Source organism: Spermophilus citellus, assembly GCF_964194105.1.
Source record: "Spermophilus citellus genome assembly, chromosome: 8".
In the NCBI taxonomy this organism is placed as follows: Eukaryota; Metazoa; Chordata; class Mammalia; order Rodentia; family Sciuridae; genus Spermophilus; species Spermophilus citellus.
The window spans coordinates 4820949-4838116 of NC_138189.1; the positions used below are offsets into that span (position 1 = coordinate 4820949).

At 54.8% G+C, this 17168-nt stretch overlaps 1 protein-coding gene across 1 annotated transcript in view; it reads left to right on the forward strand.

Annotated features, from left to right (window-relative positions):
• Positions 1-1081: 1081 nt before the first annotated feature.
• LOC308654277 (uncharacterized protein C4orf50) overlaps positions 1082-17168 on the forward strand; it is a gene marked incomplete at its 3' end in the record, with an annotated part of 44806 nt that continues 28719 nt past the window's right edge. Inside the window, exons 1-4 of the mRNA XM_081303474.1 lie at positions 1082-1669; positions 4211-4229; positions 6429-6567; positions 8300-8878. Coding sequence (XP_081159600.1) covers positions 1222-1669; positions 4211-4229; positions 6429-6567; positions 8300-8878 — 1185 coding nt within the window. The 5' untranslated portion in view covers positions 1082-1221. The remainder of the gene's footprint in view (positions 1670-4210; positions 4230-6428; positions 6568-8299; positions 8879-17168) is intronic.

Sequence of the window (17168 nt, forward strand, 5' to 3'; positions counted from 1 at the left end):
AGGGGTGCACAAAGGAGAACTGGGATTTCCACCGAGGGACTGCTTTGTTGCCATGAGATGAAGAAAACCTGATGAGTGTTCTAAAGTAAATGCTCAAGAAAAGGGAAGGAGAAGCCCCCTCCTAACTTTACTGGGAGAATTAAGCTCTCAGTTTCTCACTGTCCTCACAGCACTTGGCCTCCCTGGCCTCCTCCCGCAGGGCTGGCTGCCCTGTTCCTGCCTCTGTAAACCTGAGGGCTGGATCCTCACCATTTGTCAGGCCAGTCACCTCCCTAGCTCTGAATACCTCAGCACCCACCAGTGCCTCAGAGACACCAGAGTCCCCGAGCACCTGTCTACATACAGCCCGGAGCCACGCTTGAGTGCCCCTTGGCCAGCCACACCCAGCCACTTCATTCCCATGGGGCTGTGGCCTGAGGATGGCTCCCTGGGGACTCTGTCACCCCTGTCCTGGCAGCAGCTCATCATTCCTCCTGCATCTCTGAGCCTCGCTCCCTCTCCCACCTCTGGGCTCCCAAAGGGCCCCTCTGTTTTGCCCTGGGGTCCTGTCGCACCCATGCCTGTTGTAGCTCCCAGGCCAGTTTGGGAGTCAGACCTGCATCTGAGTCCTGATTCTGCTACATTCCAGCCCTCTGTGGGGCCTGGACAGCTCCTCCACCCTCCCAAGTCCCTCTTCCACCATCTGGAAAAGGGTCTTATTGATGCCACCCAGTAAGTCACCTAGCTGGTCACCAGCATTGTGCTGGTGAGGCAGAGAAGGACTCCCAGGCAGCATCAACTTCCTGTCCCTTTTGCCTAGCAGATTTCAAGTCCTTCATAAGTAGGGCACCGAGGGAGGGGGCTTCATCCATTCTGGGGTAAAGTCTTGAGCCTCACTTGCTACTGAGAATCTGTGACACTCTTGTGGTCCTACTAGGACATCTTACTTTTCTCTTTGTGCTGGAGGTTGGACATTTCATTCCAGGTGGTTTTTCGGACTCTGATGCTCTGGTGAGTCTGGCTGGGGACATGTAAAGCGAGAGGCTTTCATTCATATTGGATGAGCTGGTGGAGAGAGACCCATCACTGTCTCATGAATAATCCACCTGTTCTTGCCCTCCTCAAAGGACACTTTCCTGAAGGATGTTTCCAAAGTCACTGAGCCACCTTGAACTCTCCATAAAGTCCACGTTGCAAACTCACTTAATATTATGAAATCTTGATCCGTGAAGTATTTGTGGGATGGAGCCCACAGCTCAGGGACGAACTGAAAAGAGTTTCAGCTATGTCATCAGAGCTCCCAGCAGTGATGCGTTGGATGTCACGCACGTGGATGTGAAGATCGACACATGCTGGATATTCCGGGACCTGGAGGAGAGTGGTGAAGCACAGGGGTGCCCTCCAGAAGAAGTGGCCGGGACCCCAGAGATGGACACGGGGATGCTGGGGAAGCAGCTGGAATCCTCAGAGCAGAAGCCTGTGGCAGCTGTGGACACGCATGTGATGTCGGAGTCCAGGCTGAGGAGCAGGTGGGTATGCATCGTGAGCTCTTATGTGTTTGGCAAATCCTGGGGCATGACAGGCGTGTTACCATGTCACATTGCACCATCTCTCCAGCTGAGGAGTGGTGCACACCCTAAGTGCACACCCTGCCTGTGTGGGCATCTGCCTCCCTCCTCCTGCCCTCCCTGTGCTCCACTCTGCAGCTGCATAGGTCCTGCCTTCTCACCTGGGCTTCCATCCCAATCCAGCCAGGGAGAGACACCTCAAGGGAGTGAGCAAGAGGGGCTGGGGGCTTTTCCTCTCTTCTGCTCCAGCTGCGGCTGCAACAGGTTCTCTGCTCCCTCCGTGGCCCCAACGCTGCTGGGGCCTGACTGGCTCCTGGGCCCCGATCCTTGCTCCCCAGCCCCAGGGGCAGATTGGCTCCAGAGCTGCCGACCTGGGCTGCCTGGCAAGGGTCCGGCCCTCTGTCTGTCCCTCATCTTTGCCTCAGGAACTCCACACGGGTTTCTCTCTGGCTGAGCTCCTTGGTGGGGGCCCTTTCCCTAAAGGGGCTGCTATGGCCCTGGGTGTGGACATTTGAAGCCAGGTCTTTCTCCAAAGCTCAGGCTTCTGATCACCCATTTCTTCTTCTGTCACGGGAAAAGACCTGTCTCTGAAGAAGAGTCCCAGGAGTTCCCAAAGGGGAGGGGGTTCCACTCAGGACTGGGGGACGCTTGGCATACGTGATGGACAAGAAGTTCAGCACACACCAGGCTGGCGTGGACAGAGGTTTATTTGGGAAGCAGACACACATTCAAGGAGAATGCGGGCTGTCTCCACAGTGAGAAGCCCCGTCTCGGGAGGGGGCCCCAGTGTCTGTGGAGGAGCCATAGTCAGGGGCCCGACTGGAGGTGGGCCAGGGGAGGCTGCGGGGGGACAATTTTGTGCCACTGTAGCCTGTGTATGTGTTTCCCTCAACCAGGGCGCAGGCCAAGGGCACGTGGCTGCAGTTACAGCTGCTCCCCAGCCTTGCTGCATCTCCGTGGCTCATGGACGCTTCCTTTGAGACTCAGGATACGTTAGTTTCATTCCCCTCTTTCTCTTCCCTTTCCTCCTTCCTTCCCTCCCTTCTACACTGGGGACGGAAGCCAGGGCCTCGCAAGCTAGGCAAGTGCTGTGCTGAAGTGCCCCAGCCTCCTGAGGACTTCTGGACACCCGGCCAGCAGAATAAGGCCACGCCTTCTCAGAAGGGAGCCCAGAGTAGACATGCAGTGCGGCTGTGGCCGGGTCCCTAACCAAGGCTGCCTGGTGCCTTGGCCTGTGGTGGTACTTCCACAGTTTTGTTTCTTGCCTTTGTTTCAAGTTATTAATTGTGTATTTAAATATAATTTACTGTTTTTCTTCTGGGTAAACCATTCAAACAAGCTGGACATGGTGGCGCATACCTCTAATTCCAGCTACTGGGGAGGCTGAGGCAGGAGGATTGCAAGTTTGAGGACATCCTGGACAACTTATCAAAACCCTATCTCAAAATAAACAATAAAAAAGGCTTGGGGGTGTAGCTCTATGGTAGAGCACCCCTAGGCTCAATTCCCAGTGTTTCAAAACACAAAGCCAAAAAAATGTTTCACATGAAGACATTCACAAATGTTACCCATGTAATCGCCCGTTCACTGCCACCCTGCAGCCTGAAGAATTGGAGGCAGGTGGTCAGCTGGGTCAGTTTTCTTGGGCTGCTGTAACAAAGCACTGCAGGCTGGGGGCTTAAAAAATGATTTCCCCACATTTCCAGAAGCAGCAGTGTGAGGTCAAGGGCTGCTTCTTCCTGCAGCCTCTCTCCTGGGCTTGCAGGTGTGTGGTCGCCGAGGTGTCCCTCTGTGTCTCAATCTCTTTTGATAAGAACATAGTCAGATTGGATTTGATGACTCCACTCTACAACTTCTTTTTAACTTAATTATGGTGGTACAGTCTCTGTCCCCAAATACTGTGGCATTCTGAGGTCCTGGGAGTTAGGACTTTGAAAGGTGAATTTTGAGGAAGATGTAACGTCACTCATAACTCTGGTCCTGGGGTTGAGCCCTGGGGAAGACAGGGTGCTGGCCAGAGGCCCTGTCAGTGTAGCCCACGTGAGCTGCATTCACATCTTGGAGGTCACCCACCAGAGGAGAATGGACACAGTTCCTCCACATGAGGGGGAGAACATGAGAGCCCCAGGGACATTGTGGGTGTGGGAGAGGAGAGGCCTCAGCAGCTGGGCCTGGGATGAGGCCATCCTGGAGAGGGTGTCCTTGACCATCCCATGGGGGAGAGGGGCTTGTGTCCTCTGGTCTCTTTAAGGACAGGGTGCCCATCTTGCAGAAGAGGGGCAGAGGTACAAAGGCTGGGTATGTGGCAGGGGTGAGGAGCAACAGCCCTTGCTCTCCCTCCAGGGACCCTCTTGGCCTCCTGGGCTGCAGGTGCCTGGAAGGTATCATCTCCCTCTTTGAATGGAAAAACTGGGGCTGAGGGGACGAAGCTCATCATCCATGGTTTTAAGCATGATTCCAAACTCAGATTTCAGGCCAAATACCTTAGAGGTGTAGTCTAGCTGGGATCAGCAAATAGTTGGCAGCATGCATTGGATTCATTTCCACAAAATAGGATCTTAAAGTCTTTATAATAACACAACAGCACTGTTGGAAATTTGAGAAAGAAATCCCTGCTCTGTCTTCATGGTGTGAGCACTTTTGTGTAATTGTTTCCAATCTAGATGCCAAGGATGAAGGACAGTGAGGACCTTATTGAGCTCTGGCTTGACATCAGCCACTGTCCGTCCTAGGCAGGATGAGCCTGGCCAATCCTTAGGACAGTACTGAAAATGAGGCCCTGGTGTGGTTCTCATCCATAGATGGGGAAACCGCAGCTGGTTAGTTAGGTAACTTACCCCAGGCCGCTCCCAGCCATGCAGGGTGGTGGGACTTAGCCAGGCAGTAAGGATGTCCCCTCGGCTGCGATGGGCCAGTGCATTCTGCTGCGTGACAGAACCTTCTAGTTTCATTGCATTCTTTGCAGCACTGTCTACCAATATTTTTAAAAACTTGTTGGTGTAACCAGTGAAAAACATGCCATTGTCCATTTCTTTCATGCCTGAAAACATGAATTTACTGGCCTAGACTCTATATTGCTGTGTGACCCTGACCTTGAACAAGCTACCTTGTAAGTGTCCTATGGCTGCCATAACAAATGACCATAAACTTGGTGGCTTAAGACAGCACATACTGATTGTCCTTCAGTTCTGGAGGTGAGAAGCTGGAAATGAGCTCAGGTGCATCAAGCTAGGGTGCCAGCAGGGCCCTGCTCCCCCAGAGGCTGTGGGGAAACGGCTCCTTCCTTGCTCATCTTCAAGCCCCCAGTGTAGCTTCTGTGGCGCAGCTTCTGTGGTCACCTAGCTTTCTTCCCTGAAGCCCACTCTCCCCGTGCCTCCCTCTGACAAGGACATAGTCAGGGCCACCTGGATAACCAGGGAGGCTCTCCTGTCTCACATGTGTGCCTTGGCCTAGGGCACCTGCAGCCTCTTTTGAACTTCAAGGGTTTTGTCTTGGGTCCCAGGGACCAGGCTTGGGTGAATCTGGGGCTGAGTCATCCTGCCTCAGGGAGACCATATTCTTCTGCTTGGTTTAGGAATAGGGAGAGGTCAGAATGCAACATTCTCACGTTTCATGGGGCAGGCTGCCTTTTCTTTCCCCCTCAGCTCTCACTGCCTTTCATTAGCAATCAGAAGGCACCAGCCTGACCCTGACTGATTAACTGTGTGTGTGTGTGGGGGGGCATTCAGGCCAAAAGGGCCTTGACTATAATCTTCTCCTTAAGGCCCAAGTGCTGGAGTAGGAGAGGAGACTCTTGGACTTATTGTTAATAATGCATCATTTTATTAAACCTTCCAGCATCCATGTGAGCAGGATAGAATTACCTCTATTTCAAAGATAAAGTAGGGTCGTGGTGGCGAACACACCCAGTTCAGGGCTGCTGAATGGCAGAACCAGGAGGCAGGGCTGGTCTTCACCCCGGGGAGCAGAGTCTTTCCTGGATGAGGTCAGCAGTGTGAACTCGGTAACGGAGCGAGGATGCAGAGCTTGCTGGCGGAGGCCTCCGTGTGCATGGAGGTTTTCTATCCTAGAAGCCTCTGACAGGAGCGGCCCCCCCCCCCCCGTGGGACTCACTGTGGGCCCAGGAGCAGCAGTGGGCAATTCAGGGGGAGCTGGTCAGCCAGGTGACTTTCCCTTCCTCTTTCTCTTCAATGTTCTCCCCATCCTGCGGGCATCTCCTTCTACAGACCTGGGGTCAGGCGCACGCCCAGGCCTGGTGCTGCTTTGCTGGTGACACAGCCTCTGGATGACCTAAAGCCGCTGCATGGCTCAGCTGCTCCTGTTGGTTAAGCTGCTTCCTGCTTCTCACTTAGAAGTGGACATTATACAGAGATGGATTTTCTTTTATTCCAGAGCTTTTTCTGAATGTTGATCATTCCCTAGAAAGACTCATAAGAACGTGGCTTGGATGCAAGCAACACAGCACAGGCCTGAAAGCATGAATTTACTGGACAGCCTAGACTCTATAATGCTGTGTGACCTTAAACAAGCTACCTGATTCCTCTGAGCCTCAGTTTCCCCATGTGTGAAGTCAGGGGAACATTATCCCCTTCAGGCTGCTCATGTTGGGAGGATGAATTGAAGCCACCCAGATAAACCCGGCCAGTCACTTTTGGTATCTCCCCAGTATGGGGTGAGAGTCCTGATGGAGGGTACTTCACTATTCAAATGATGTCTTTCAAGTATTGTAGGTAGTCCTAAACAAGGTGTGTATGAAAGATTTAAATGTGTAATTTTGTTAGAACATCAAATTGGCCAATGACAAGGAAACTAAGGTGTCTGTGGAGACTTAGGCTGAGCTGCTCCACGCTGAGCGGGTACCTCCTGCTTCCAATGCCACAGGATTCGGGCACTGGAGGTGTCACAGAGGAAGCTGCTCCGGGAGGTGGACCGGCTGCGAGCCTGCGTGGTCCAGGAAAGAAGCACCTCACTGTGGGCCCAGGAGCAGCTGCGGGCACTGCAGGAGGAGCTGGTCAGCCAGGTGAGTTTCTCTTCCTCTTTCTGATGCTTGTTCCAGCCAAGCCGAGGGAATGCAGGGCCGCTACAGTTGGAAATACCAACAAGCATGCGTGTGCAAGGGGTGTGTTGTTTTGCATATTTTTTGATTCATACCAATGTGAATGTATCAAGGGCAGGTGAACCAGGTGTTCTCAGTGAGAAGCCATCAGGAAAGTGGAGAGGCACTGGTGCAGCCACTAACAGAGCTAAGTGGGGGTGGGAAGGTAAGGAGTCTTCTAAGCACACTGGGTCCTCAAAGAGCCAGGGAGACCTCCGCCCAGAGGAGGGTCGCCCTGCACTCTGGTCCTTAGGGGCAGAGTGGAGCCTCTTCTCCCTGGTTCAGAACACCAGCCCAGGGGAGTTTCTACTGTAAGGGACAGGAAAGTTGTGGGGGACCCCACCAGCTGGGGTGTGATTTCTCTCTGAAAAGTACTATAATGGGGTCTTTGAGCTATGCCCCCTGGACATTAGGACCCCTGGCATAGCCCTGTAGTCGAGATGTGCACAGTGTGATGAGTGACAGAGGCCTGTGGGGAGCAGGATTGGAGGAACCCATGGTTTCCTCAGGAGGATGCTAAGCCCTTTCCCACCATGTCCTTTATTTACTGCTATCTCATGTGGTATGCATGTGCCGAGGACAGACCTGTCACAAAACCCCATGTCCAGATGAGAGGCAGAAGTTCAGGGCGATTCCCAGGAATCATTTGCATACAAAGAGGCCTCATTTCTGTAGTGACCTGCAGTCACTCTGAAGTTGTCAAAGGCTCACCCACTCAGGCCATGGAGCCCTGTCCATGCAACACCAGGCAACCCTGATTACAGAATTCCCACCCTCAGGAACTCCAGTTTTTACGTAGCCTCTCACCCCTGTCCCAGGTGTTCTCTTCCCGTTTCCATCTTCTGGTTAGGCTGCCAGCTCTTCCACTCCTTTGCTTGGATTCATTCTTGAAATCAGGAAAGGACTCTCAGTATGCAAGGTGGCTGCACCCCAGTCCATCTCGCAGCATTGGGTGGGGCAGAGGGGAGGTGCAAGGACAGACAGGCATGTTCTCTGGATAAGAAGGAGGTGGGAAGGGGAAGGAGCAGAACTAGAGTCAGGTAGGAGGCTGACGGTGTGTTCCAGGCCTGGCTGCTACATCTTAGCTGTGTGATATTAAGCAAATCAATCTGCGTGTCCCATGGGGCTACTGACAGTCCCACTAGGTGAGCATTTACAACAAGGAACAGTAGCTGTGGCATGGTGGTTTGGGGCCAGCTGACCCTGGCTGGACCAGGCATGGGCCAGTTTGGGTGTTGGGAGATGGGGAGCTCAGGGTGGTTCTGGGGTGGAAGTGTGGACACTCAAGTGCTCTGGCAACAGCTGTTTGCAAGGTGCTGTGGGGGTGTCCCACCGGGAACAGTTCCAGCTGAACAGTTTTAGCCTCCCTCCAGAGGCACCTGCCCCTCTAGCCCACTGCGCTTCTCTTGGAATGACTTGGGGAGCTCTCAGGGGTGCAGGACCCAGATTAGGATGGCGTGCGCTTAACCAAAAAAATTCAGTAATCCAGATAATATTTTGACGCATTATTTTAATGCAAGGAATTAATGTGAAAACAAAAAAGAAAAAAGAACACTTCATTGTGCATAAAATATGGAAAATCCTTGCCCAGGCAGGATCAAGGGTGAGCAATGGTGATCTTGGGGCTTCCTGACGCCTCATCATTGCCAACTTATAGGTCCAGCAAGAGGAGAGTGTGGCTTGGCGGCAGCGGCAGCAGCTGCGAAGGCTGAGGGGGCAGCTGCGGCGCAGGGATGAGGCGCTAGGGCTGCAGGCTGCGGCCCTGGAGCATTGCCGGAGGATCCAGCGGTGCCAACTGGGTCTGGTGCGGGATCAGGAGCGCGTCCTGCGGGCGCAGGTGCAGCGGTTGGAGAGGGATGTGAGGCACCTCTGTCGCGCCGTGGGCCTCCTGCTGGCTCAGCGGGGCACTGAGGCCCCCGCGCCAGTCTCGGGCAAGCCCAGACTGCAGGTCCCTGCCAATCCCCGCGAAGCCCCGGAGGCAGCTGCGGAGCTGTGCGCCCTGCAGCAGAGGGCAGAGCTCAGCGAGCGTGAGCAGGAAGAGGCGGTGCGTCGGCTGCGGGAACAGCGCGCCACTGAGCGCGTGCTCCGCGGACAGCTGGAGGAGCTGCGCTGCTGCATCTACGGGCTGCAGCTGTCCGAGATTGGCCTGCAGGGCCAGGTGGAGGAGCTCGCCCAGCAAAACCAGAGCCTGCGGGAGGAGCTGGGAGCCCAGGCCCTCGCTGGTGGCTGTAGCCTGGTAAGTGGGCACAACGCAGGGCCGGACTGATTGTTCTATTTCCTCAGACTTTCCCGTGCAGGCACTAGGTCAAGGCACTGACCCATTCATTCCCCTGTGTCTGCTGTACACACCTGTCCAAACCAGTCAGCCCGGCTGTCCATCCATCCTTCACTCTTTCCATTCACTTACTTGCCTCCACCCACAGACCTCACCCACCCATCCATCACCACTTTTGCCTCACCACCCACCTGTGTGCCTGCTTGTCTCTCTGTCACCAGCCACCCACCCTGCCCTGTGGTCATTCATCCTGCACCATCTTCCCTACTGTCCTGCCTCTGCCTAGCTATCCTTCCACCCATCCACACAGCTGCCCACCCACTCACTGGCCAGTCACTGGTTTATGCATCGTTCCAGTCCATTGAGCTGCTGTGGGGGGACACCATGGGCAGGTGGCTGATAGGTGTTACCCAGAACAACGACTCCTCAGTTCTGGAGGCTGGGGAGAGCAAGGTCCAGGTGCCACAGTTTCGGCGTCAGGTTCCTGGTCCAGAGATGGCATCTTCCACACATCCTCACATGGTGGGAGGGGTGTGGCTCTCTGGGGTCTCCATGACCTAATTGCCTCCCAGCACCATCCATCAACGTGGTGATCTCAACATTCGACTTTTGGAGTGAAACCATCTTCAGGCCCCAGCAGCATCCCCCTGAGTGTCCACCGTGCACCATCATTTCCATGTTCTCTCGCCACCTTCTTGTCCATCTGTCCACTCATCCAGCTGCTTGCCAGGCCAGTGGCCTGCCACTCTGCACCCCTCCTGGTCTCTTCCCCCATCCATTCACCTATTCTTCCAGCATTTAATAGGTCCGTGCTGTGTGAGGCCCTGTGCACAAAGAGGTCCCCGCCATGTAGCACTATGTCACTCTCATGTGCTCTTAGTCTCTTCTGACCCAGCCCTTCCCCCCAAGCCAATCACCCCTCCTTCTTTTATTCCAGAATCAAGGTGACAGTGGTTCCTGGTGGCAGCTCTGTATGAACATTCCTTTTCCCCTTCCTAGACTGTGAGCTCCTCGAGGGCAGAGTCCGGGTTTGCTGGTCTTTGTGACCCCCAGACCCTAGCAACAGCATGCAGGAGGCCCCGGGACAAAGCACATGGGGTTGGGTCTCTTTCCAGTTCTCCTGACTCACTGTGTGACCTTGGGCAAGCTTCTTAAGTTCGGGAGGGCAGGCTGGACACTTATTTATTCATTTGAGTGACGGAAAAATGAACACATACCTTCCATGTCCTTCTGGGCTGCGACAACCGCTGGGCATTCTCAAAGGCATTCCTTTCTTTCCTGCTCAGGAGAACGGGGCAGGAAATCTTAGGATCCTTGTTCTGAGAATGAGGAAGCCCAGGCTCAGAGAAGTAGCATCTGTCTCACCTGTTGCCATGCAGCTACTAAGGGATAGAACTGGAATTGGATCCAAATCTGACTGAGCTCAAAGTGCATGGCTCCTCCTGCACCAGCCGCCTCCCTGGGGAGGAAGCCTTAGCTCTGCTCCCTCAAAAGGTCTGGCCCCCTTCTCCAGCGGGTCAGTGTGCACAACCTTAGCTCTAGGAGGGTTGCTCATTAAAAAACCAAATGTATCTTTTCACGGGAACCTGAAATTCTCTGCGTTTCTTCTGGATGGTGACGTGTACCTTGCCCAGATCACTTGTCATGCTGTGGTCTGCGGTCATAGTCTGCCTTCTCCGCACTTCATCTTCCTCTTGTCCCTCATGTACATTTCCTGCTCATTCTTCCCTGTTATGCTTATCAGATGAAAGAAAAAGTGTGCATTTAACATTGGACCTGGCTGTTTGGAAAATAAATCATGCAAAGATGGAAATTGTCATTTAGAATCTTTCTGTAATTTTCATGACTTAGGCATTGGCTTATGTCCTTACTCCCCCTCCCTCCATTCATCCTGTACACAGTGTCTTGCTATTTCTTCCAAGTAGTTCATTGAGAGAAAGTGGTACCTGAATACTTAGCAGGTATCTGTTCATGATTTGTCCATTTGGGGGTCTCTCCTTTAATCTTGAGCAGGGCTTTGTGGGCCAGGGGCTTTCCCCCACTACCTAGAAGGAGAAATAGGCCTGGGGTGGGTAAGTGACTTGGCCACAGGCTCCAGCAACTAAGCCTCATGGTCAGCAGGGAGCAGGACCAGCCCAGAGCGGGACTCCAGCTGCTGCCAGAGCTTGTCGGCAAGGGGCCTTGGGAGAGCCTCACTGTAGACTGGCTCAGTTCTTGCCATCCTCTCACAAGCCCCTTGCCAGCACGATCTTCTCCATGTCCCACACTTTCTCTTTGGAATGTCCTGATGCCCCAGGGGGCTGCACTGGAGGCTGGGTGCAAAGCCCAGAGTCTCTTGAAAATTCCCTGAGCTGCCCCTAAGGTGTAGCCAGCCAGGCCTGTGTGTGCACTGCGGAAGCCTGTCACCAGCCGAGCAGCAGAGGGAGCAGGGCTGCGGGGTGGGAGCCCCTGGAAATCAAGCACTGCAGTGAGCGAGATGCCCCTGAGGGATGCCCCTGAGGCAGGTGGGAACCCCAGAGGAGGGGCAGTGGGGATTCAGTGCAGCCGTGGCTCCTGGGGCCAGTTTCCAAGCTTCCTGGCCTCAGTTCTCCTAGTGAGTGGGTCAGATGCCACATTCCCTGGAGTGGTGCTCAGGTTGCATCCGGGAGGGTCAGGGAAAGCTCTTAGCCGAGTGCCCAGCACACAGCGAGTGATCTGTCCAGTTTTGGCACCCATCGTCCACGCCATGCTCAGCCCGCCTCCGCCTGGCTGGTGCTCCCCTGCGGGCCGCGGGCTGGGACCACCTGACTGCCCACTTTGCGGAACTCTTGGCTTTTTATTTGCTTTCCCCGAGGGCTGTTCCTTGACAGGAGGTTTCTGCTGGAGGCTGGTAGAAGAGCAGGTGACAGGCCCTGGGGAGCACGGGCCTCTGGCCACCAGCTCCCACGTCACAGCAGCCTGTGCATGGACGAAGGGACAGAGAAAGCAGCTGTGGCTTTCAGGGAAGAGCCACCTGGTTGTTGGAGCTGGGAGGTCAGACAGGGAGGGTACTGGCCACCTGTCCCTCGCTTCATCCTCAGGTGCCTCTGCCAGGCAGGGGTTCCCAGGCCCTCTTCACAGACAGGTCCTGCCCACACTGACTCGGCTGAGGGGCAAGGGCCTGGGTTTAATTCCAGTCCCTGCCTTTCCCTTCGCATCCACCAGCCTCCCCACGGGGGCTTTTCCTGCTCCTGTGACTGAGAACAGCCGTCCGCATGGGTGGGGGTGGCTCTGGCTACAGGTCTGGCTTACAAGACCACTGGGAGGAAGAGAAGCAGGAGGAAGGCCTGGGACAGCAGAGCATGGCCAGGAGGCCAGCAAGAGGCCCCAGAGGGCCCTGGGGCAGGCGAGGCACCCCTGCCGGGTGGGGCTGCTGCTACAAGTGGGGTTTAGGTCACTGGGCTCCCCTGGGAAACCGGCAAGGCCCAGTGTGTCAGCTTCCAGGGGCTGCCATTACAGAGCTCCTCAGGTGGCTGGAGCAACAGGCCTTCATCTGCTCGCAGTTCTGGACAAATCAGGGTGGCAACAGGGCTGTGCTCCCTCCCAAGGCTCAGGGCACAGTCTGCTCCTCATGACCTCTGTCCTGGGGGCAGGTGGGCACCCTTCAGCCCAGATCGTCCCTGCAGGCTCTGCTCTGTGTTCCCACAGCCCGTCCCCCTGCGTCTGTCTTCTCATGTCTCTTAAGGAACAGTCCCGGTTAGGTCAGGGTCCAGCCTACTCCAGTGTCACTCCACCTTAACCTGATGACATCTGGTGGCGCACACCTGTAATCCCAGCGGCTCAGGAGGCTGAGGCAGGAGGATCATGAGTTCAAAGCCAGCCTCAGCAACAGTGAGTCACTAAGCAACTCAGTGAAGCCCTGTCTCTAAATAAAGTATAAAGAGGGCTGGGATGTGGCTCAGTGGTTAAGCACCCTTGGGTTCAATCCCTGGTACCAACAAAAACAAAAAACAAAACCCCAAAACCCAATAAGGTTGCTTTCATAGGCAGAGGGATAGGACTTCACTCTAGTGCTATTCCGTCACTGTGTGGCCAGTGATGACTCTGGTTTCCTGCTCTCCTCCTTCTGACCCAGGTGCCTCTCTATCCCCCATGGTCCTCATGCCCATACTGCCATGCTGGACAGGGTGCCAGGGCATTTGCCAAGTGAGCCACTGAGCAGCGTGGGTGGTTGGGCGGGGTGCTCCTTTGCCCCAAAATCCTTTCTCCCAGGGCAGGCGCTGCCCTGTGTTCCTGTTAGTCCCCAGAGTGAGCTCCGACCTGGCACAGGAAGGGGCCGGGAATAATCACTAAGAGCAAGGCGGGAGGAAGGAAGAGGCTCAGCCCTGCTCAGTCCTGTGGCTGAAAACAGATCTGGCCTCTCTGGGCTTATTTACCACAGTGTCATTTGGCCACCTGTCTGCCCTGTGGGTTTCTGCTGGATGACACAGATGGCACTGGCTGTCTCCCTGTGATGTTGGCAGAGAGCCCTTTGAAGATGGGCACAGGCAGAGTGAGAGGCAGGTCACGTTCAGCAGCAGAAGGGGTGGGGCCATCCAGGATTCCAGAGTCTAGCTCTCCAAAACAGTGGCCCATGACAAATGACAGCAGGAGAGTTTCAGCTGGCCCAGGGCTTGCCTGGCTGTCTGTGTCGATCTGTGTTGTCATGGCTTGAGTGACATTTCCTGGAGTGCTTGTCTCACTTCTGGAGGAGGTGGCTCTCATGTCCCTTGCTGATGAGAGGACACAGCCTGAGGTGGCCAACTTCTTGCTACAGCCGGGTGATGACAGGTCCCAAGTGCCTCTGCCTGGTGGGGCTCTGTTGGTAGAGGCCAAGTGGACCCAGGCTGGGTCCTGTAGCCTTCCGGCCTTGGGGTGACAAGTCATCTCACCTCTTAGTTCTGATTACCTCGAGGACAGAAAGATCTCAGACGTGTCACTCAGAGTAGCAGCCCTGAGCTTATTAGAAGGGTTGGGAAAGGGGAAAAGGGGACACTCTCAAGGGAGACAGTGGGTCCTCTCAGAGAGGAGAGGACAGCAGGGGTGCCTCCTTTATTGGGGTCCCAGGGAAGTTTCCAGAGAGACCTGCCCAGGTCCATCTCCTGACTCTTGACTGACATCAATGACATCAGACTTTCAAGTGCCCACTGCCATGACCTCTCTAGGTCACTTTGGCCCATGCTGACCGGTTGTAATTGAAACCTTTCTTACAGGGTTATGTTGGCCATTACCCTTGGTTTACTCAGCTTTCTTGCTGCTGTGACTGAAAGACCCTCCAGAGCAACTGTAGAGGAGGAAGCGTTTATTAGTGGGCTCACAGCGTCAGAGGTCTCAGTCCATGGACAGTAGGCTCCACTCCTCAGGGCTCAGGGGAGGCTGGACATCACGGCAGAGGAGTGTGGCAGAGGGAAGTGGCTCACATGGTGATCAGAGGGCAGAGAGAGAGATCCACTGGGGAGATACCAAATACATGCCCCAAAGCCACACCCACAGTGACCCGCCTCCTCCAGCCACACCCCACCTGCCTTCAGTTACCACTCGATTAAGTGCTGATTGGTTTAGGACTCTCGTAACCCATCATTTTTTTCTCCTTTGAACCTTCTTTCATTGTCTCACACATGAGCTTTTGGAGGACACCTCACCTCCAAACCATAACACTCCTTAGCTCCCTGAGTTCTGGGACGGGTCTGTGTGAGGGCAGCTGGGGTTCTTCCCATGAGCAGTTCAGACCTGCTTTTCTCCTGCAGATGACGGGGAGTCTGCTGGGGACGTGGTGTGTCCGTGCACTTAAGCCAGGCAGGACTGCAGGCGAATTTGAAAGCACGTGGGGGTCGGCACAGTGGAACCATCTTATGGCCCCTCGACCTTCTGTTCCCACTGTTGTCCTGCCTGTCCCCATCTCCACAGAGTGGTCATTCAGCTCTGGATCCCAGGTCCTGGCCACATGTGAAAGGCTGGCTGAACCAGCGACTCTACAAGTGAGCGAGGGGGGAGTGTTTGCTTCACTGCCTGGGGGGAACCTTCCTGCCGAGTGGCAACGCTGGGAAGTCACACAGAGAAACTGGAAAGCAAGGGGCCTCGTTGTGCAGACGAGGAAACCAAGGCAGGAGATAAAGTCACTTGCTGAGGAACTGGAAGAAGCAGGATCTGAAAGGGACGCAGCCCTTGCCCCTGTCTGTTGTTGGAGGTGCTCAGGGAGCCCCGGAGTGAGTTATCGGGAGGGCAGTCATTAGGAGAACGTGCTGTTTGCTTCATATGTACAAAGCACTTTCCTGAAAAGGAGCCCTTGGGTGCTGTGAGGCAGCTGGGGCAGGCATTAGTGTCCCTGTCCCCAACCCATAATCTAGAGGAGTCCCTGATTTTCCAGGTGTCACACAGTTAAAATTTTTCCAGCATGTTGCTTGGAGCCCAGGTCCCCCAAAGAATGGACTACTTCAAGGACATTCCCAGTCTTGGGAGGAGCCTGGGGAGGGAGCTTCTGTTCAGGGTCCCAGGTGAAGGGACCTGGCCAGGAGAGTGCGGCCTACCTGCAAGTGTGTATGAATGCTTGCTTGTGAGGACATGGCGGCAGCTACTGTCACACAACCCAGGTCTGGCTCACCTCATGGGAAACCCCATGCCACAGACAGGATGTGGGGAGAGGGAGGCTGGGCTGGTGGCTCAGGGCTGGAGAGGTGGGCACTCTGCTCTCAGAGGGGACAGACATGGGACCAACGAGAGTGGGAGCTAGGTCGGCTAATAAAGGGGAGGAGGGCCATGTCTTTTCTGAAGCTGGGCAGCAGTCATCCAGGGACTCAGGGCCACCTCCTTTCCCTCCTTTCATGGTCTAGTATTTCTGCTTGCGGCAACTGGCGGTTGTCCTTGTCCTCAAACCGGGAGAGAGAGCCTGGGCAAATCTGTCCAGGTCAAGGTAACCCTGGATCATGGTTCCAGACAACGTCTCTCCAGTGATCATATGTCCCATGCAGAACTGAGCAGAATCTGTCCCCAAGGTTCCGGACACCACGGAGACAAACACAACCTGAAGACAGAGGCGCCAACCAACTTCCTCTTGTTCCGGTCACCCTGTTGGACGTCTGTGGGCCCAAGTGAAGAGTCTATATTTGGGTGACAATGGCCTCAGGTCCCTGAAGAGTAACCCAGGGCCTCCACAGCAGAGGTGACAAAGGTGTCCTCTACAGCAAGCTAATGGGAGACAATGGATTGTCCAGCTGTGTGACTTCTCAGATTAGCAACTTTTAAGTTAGTTAAAAGCAAGTGACGCTGGAGGGGCTGTTGGGGCTTTTCCTGGGAACACTGTCATGTCCTAGCACAGTGCCAGGCACGGGGGCTGGGAGCTGAGCTGATCAGGGACCTGCTCTTCAAAAAAAACATGGGGCGGCAGATGTACACACCAGTGTGAGCATTTGTGTGGCCAGGCTGCTGCAGCCAAGGATGGCGGGGGCAGTGCAGAGAGGCTCTGCAGAGATGCAAAATCAGCCTCTTTAAAATGCCCAGTTGTCCGCTGTCATCCTGAAGGTGAGAGCACATCTGGTCCCTGCGCTCCTGTACTCCCTCCTGTCTCTCTGCCTCTGCGCTGTGTGTAGAGCGACCCCTGGTGGCAGCCGCCACACCCGTCTTTTCACGGTCTGGGAATGGCAGGCAGCTGCTTGCACCTGGGCAGGAGGCATCCACCACTTGCCACTCATTGGAGCAGCAGGCAAGGGCTCCAAGAGGCCGCACCAACAGTCGGAGACAGCGAAGCCACCGTTTGCAAACCACATGAAAGGAAGTAATGGACAGTGAGCTCATGAGAATTGTTACTGTTTTAAAAATAAATGCAAATAAGCAAAACCTTGAGACTCCATTTTCTTCTATGCATTTGCCAAATGTCAAAGGCACCTGCTGCTGCACAGGGCCTGAGCCACTGCGGGCACAGATGGGCAGAGCCTCTTGGGAAGGCTATCAATCAAGGAGCACTCCACACCTGTGCTCGAGGCTCGCACTCCCGACTCACAAGCCTGTCTGCAAAGGGGGCACAGAGGGCGTGAGGAGCGGCTATAGTGATGTCCTTCCCAGCGTGTTTGTAGGTGGCAAAAAGTGGGGACGGAGCTGCTGGGTAATGCCAGGCAGGCCGGACAGCAGAGTCTCAGGGAAGCCACCCAGGACCACCCCGGAACTCGGGGAGAAACGATCCTTCTGGGACTTTTGATGAAAAATGCAGAAAACCAAAAATTATATTTTGAATAAATAGAATTTTAAGCTGTCTGTGCAT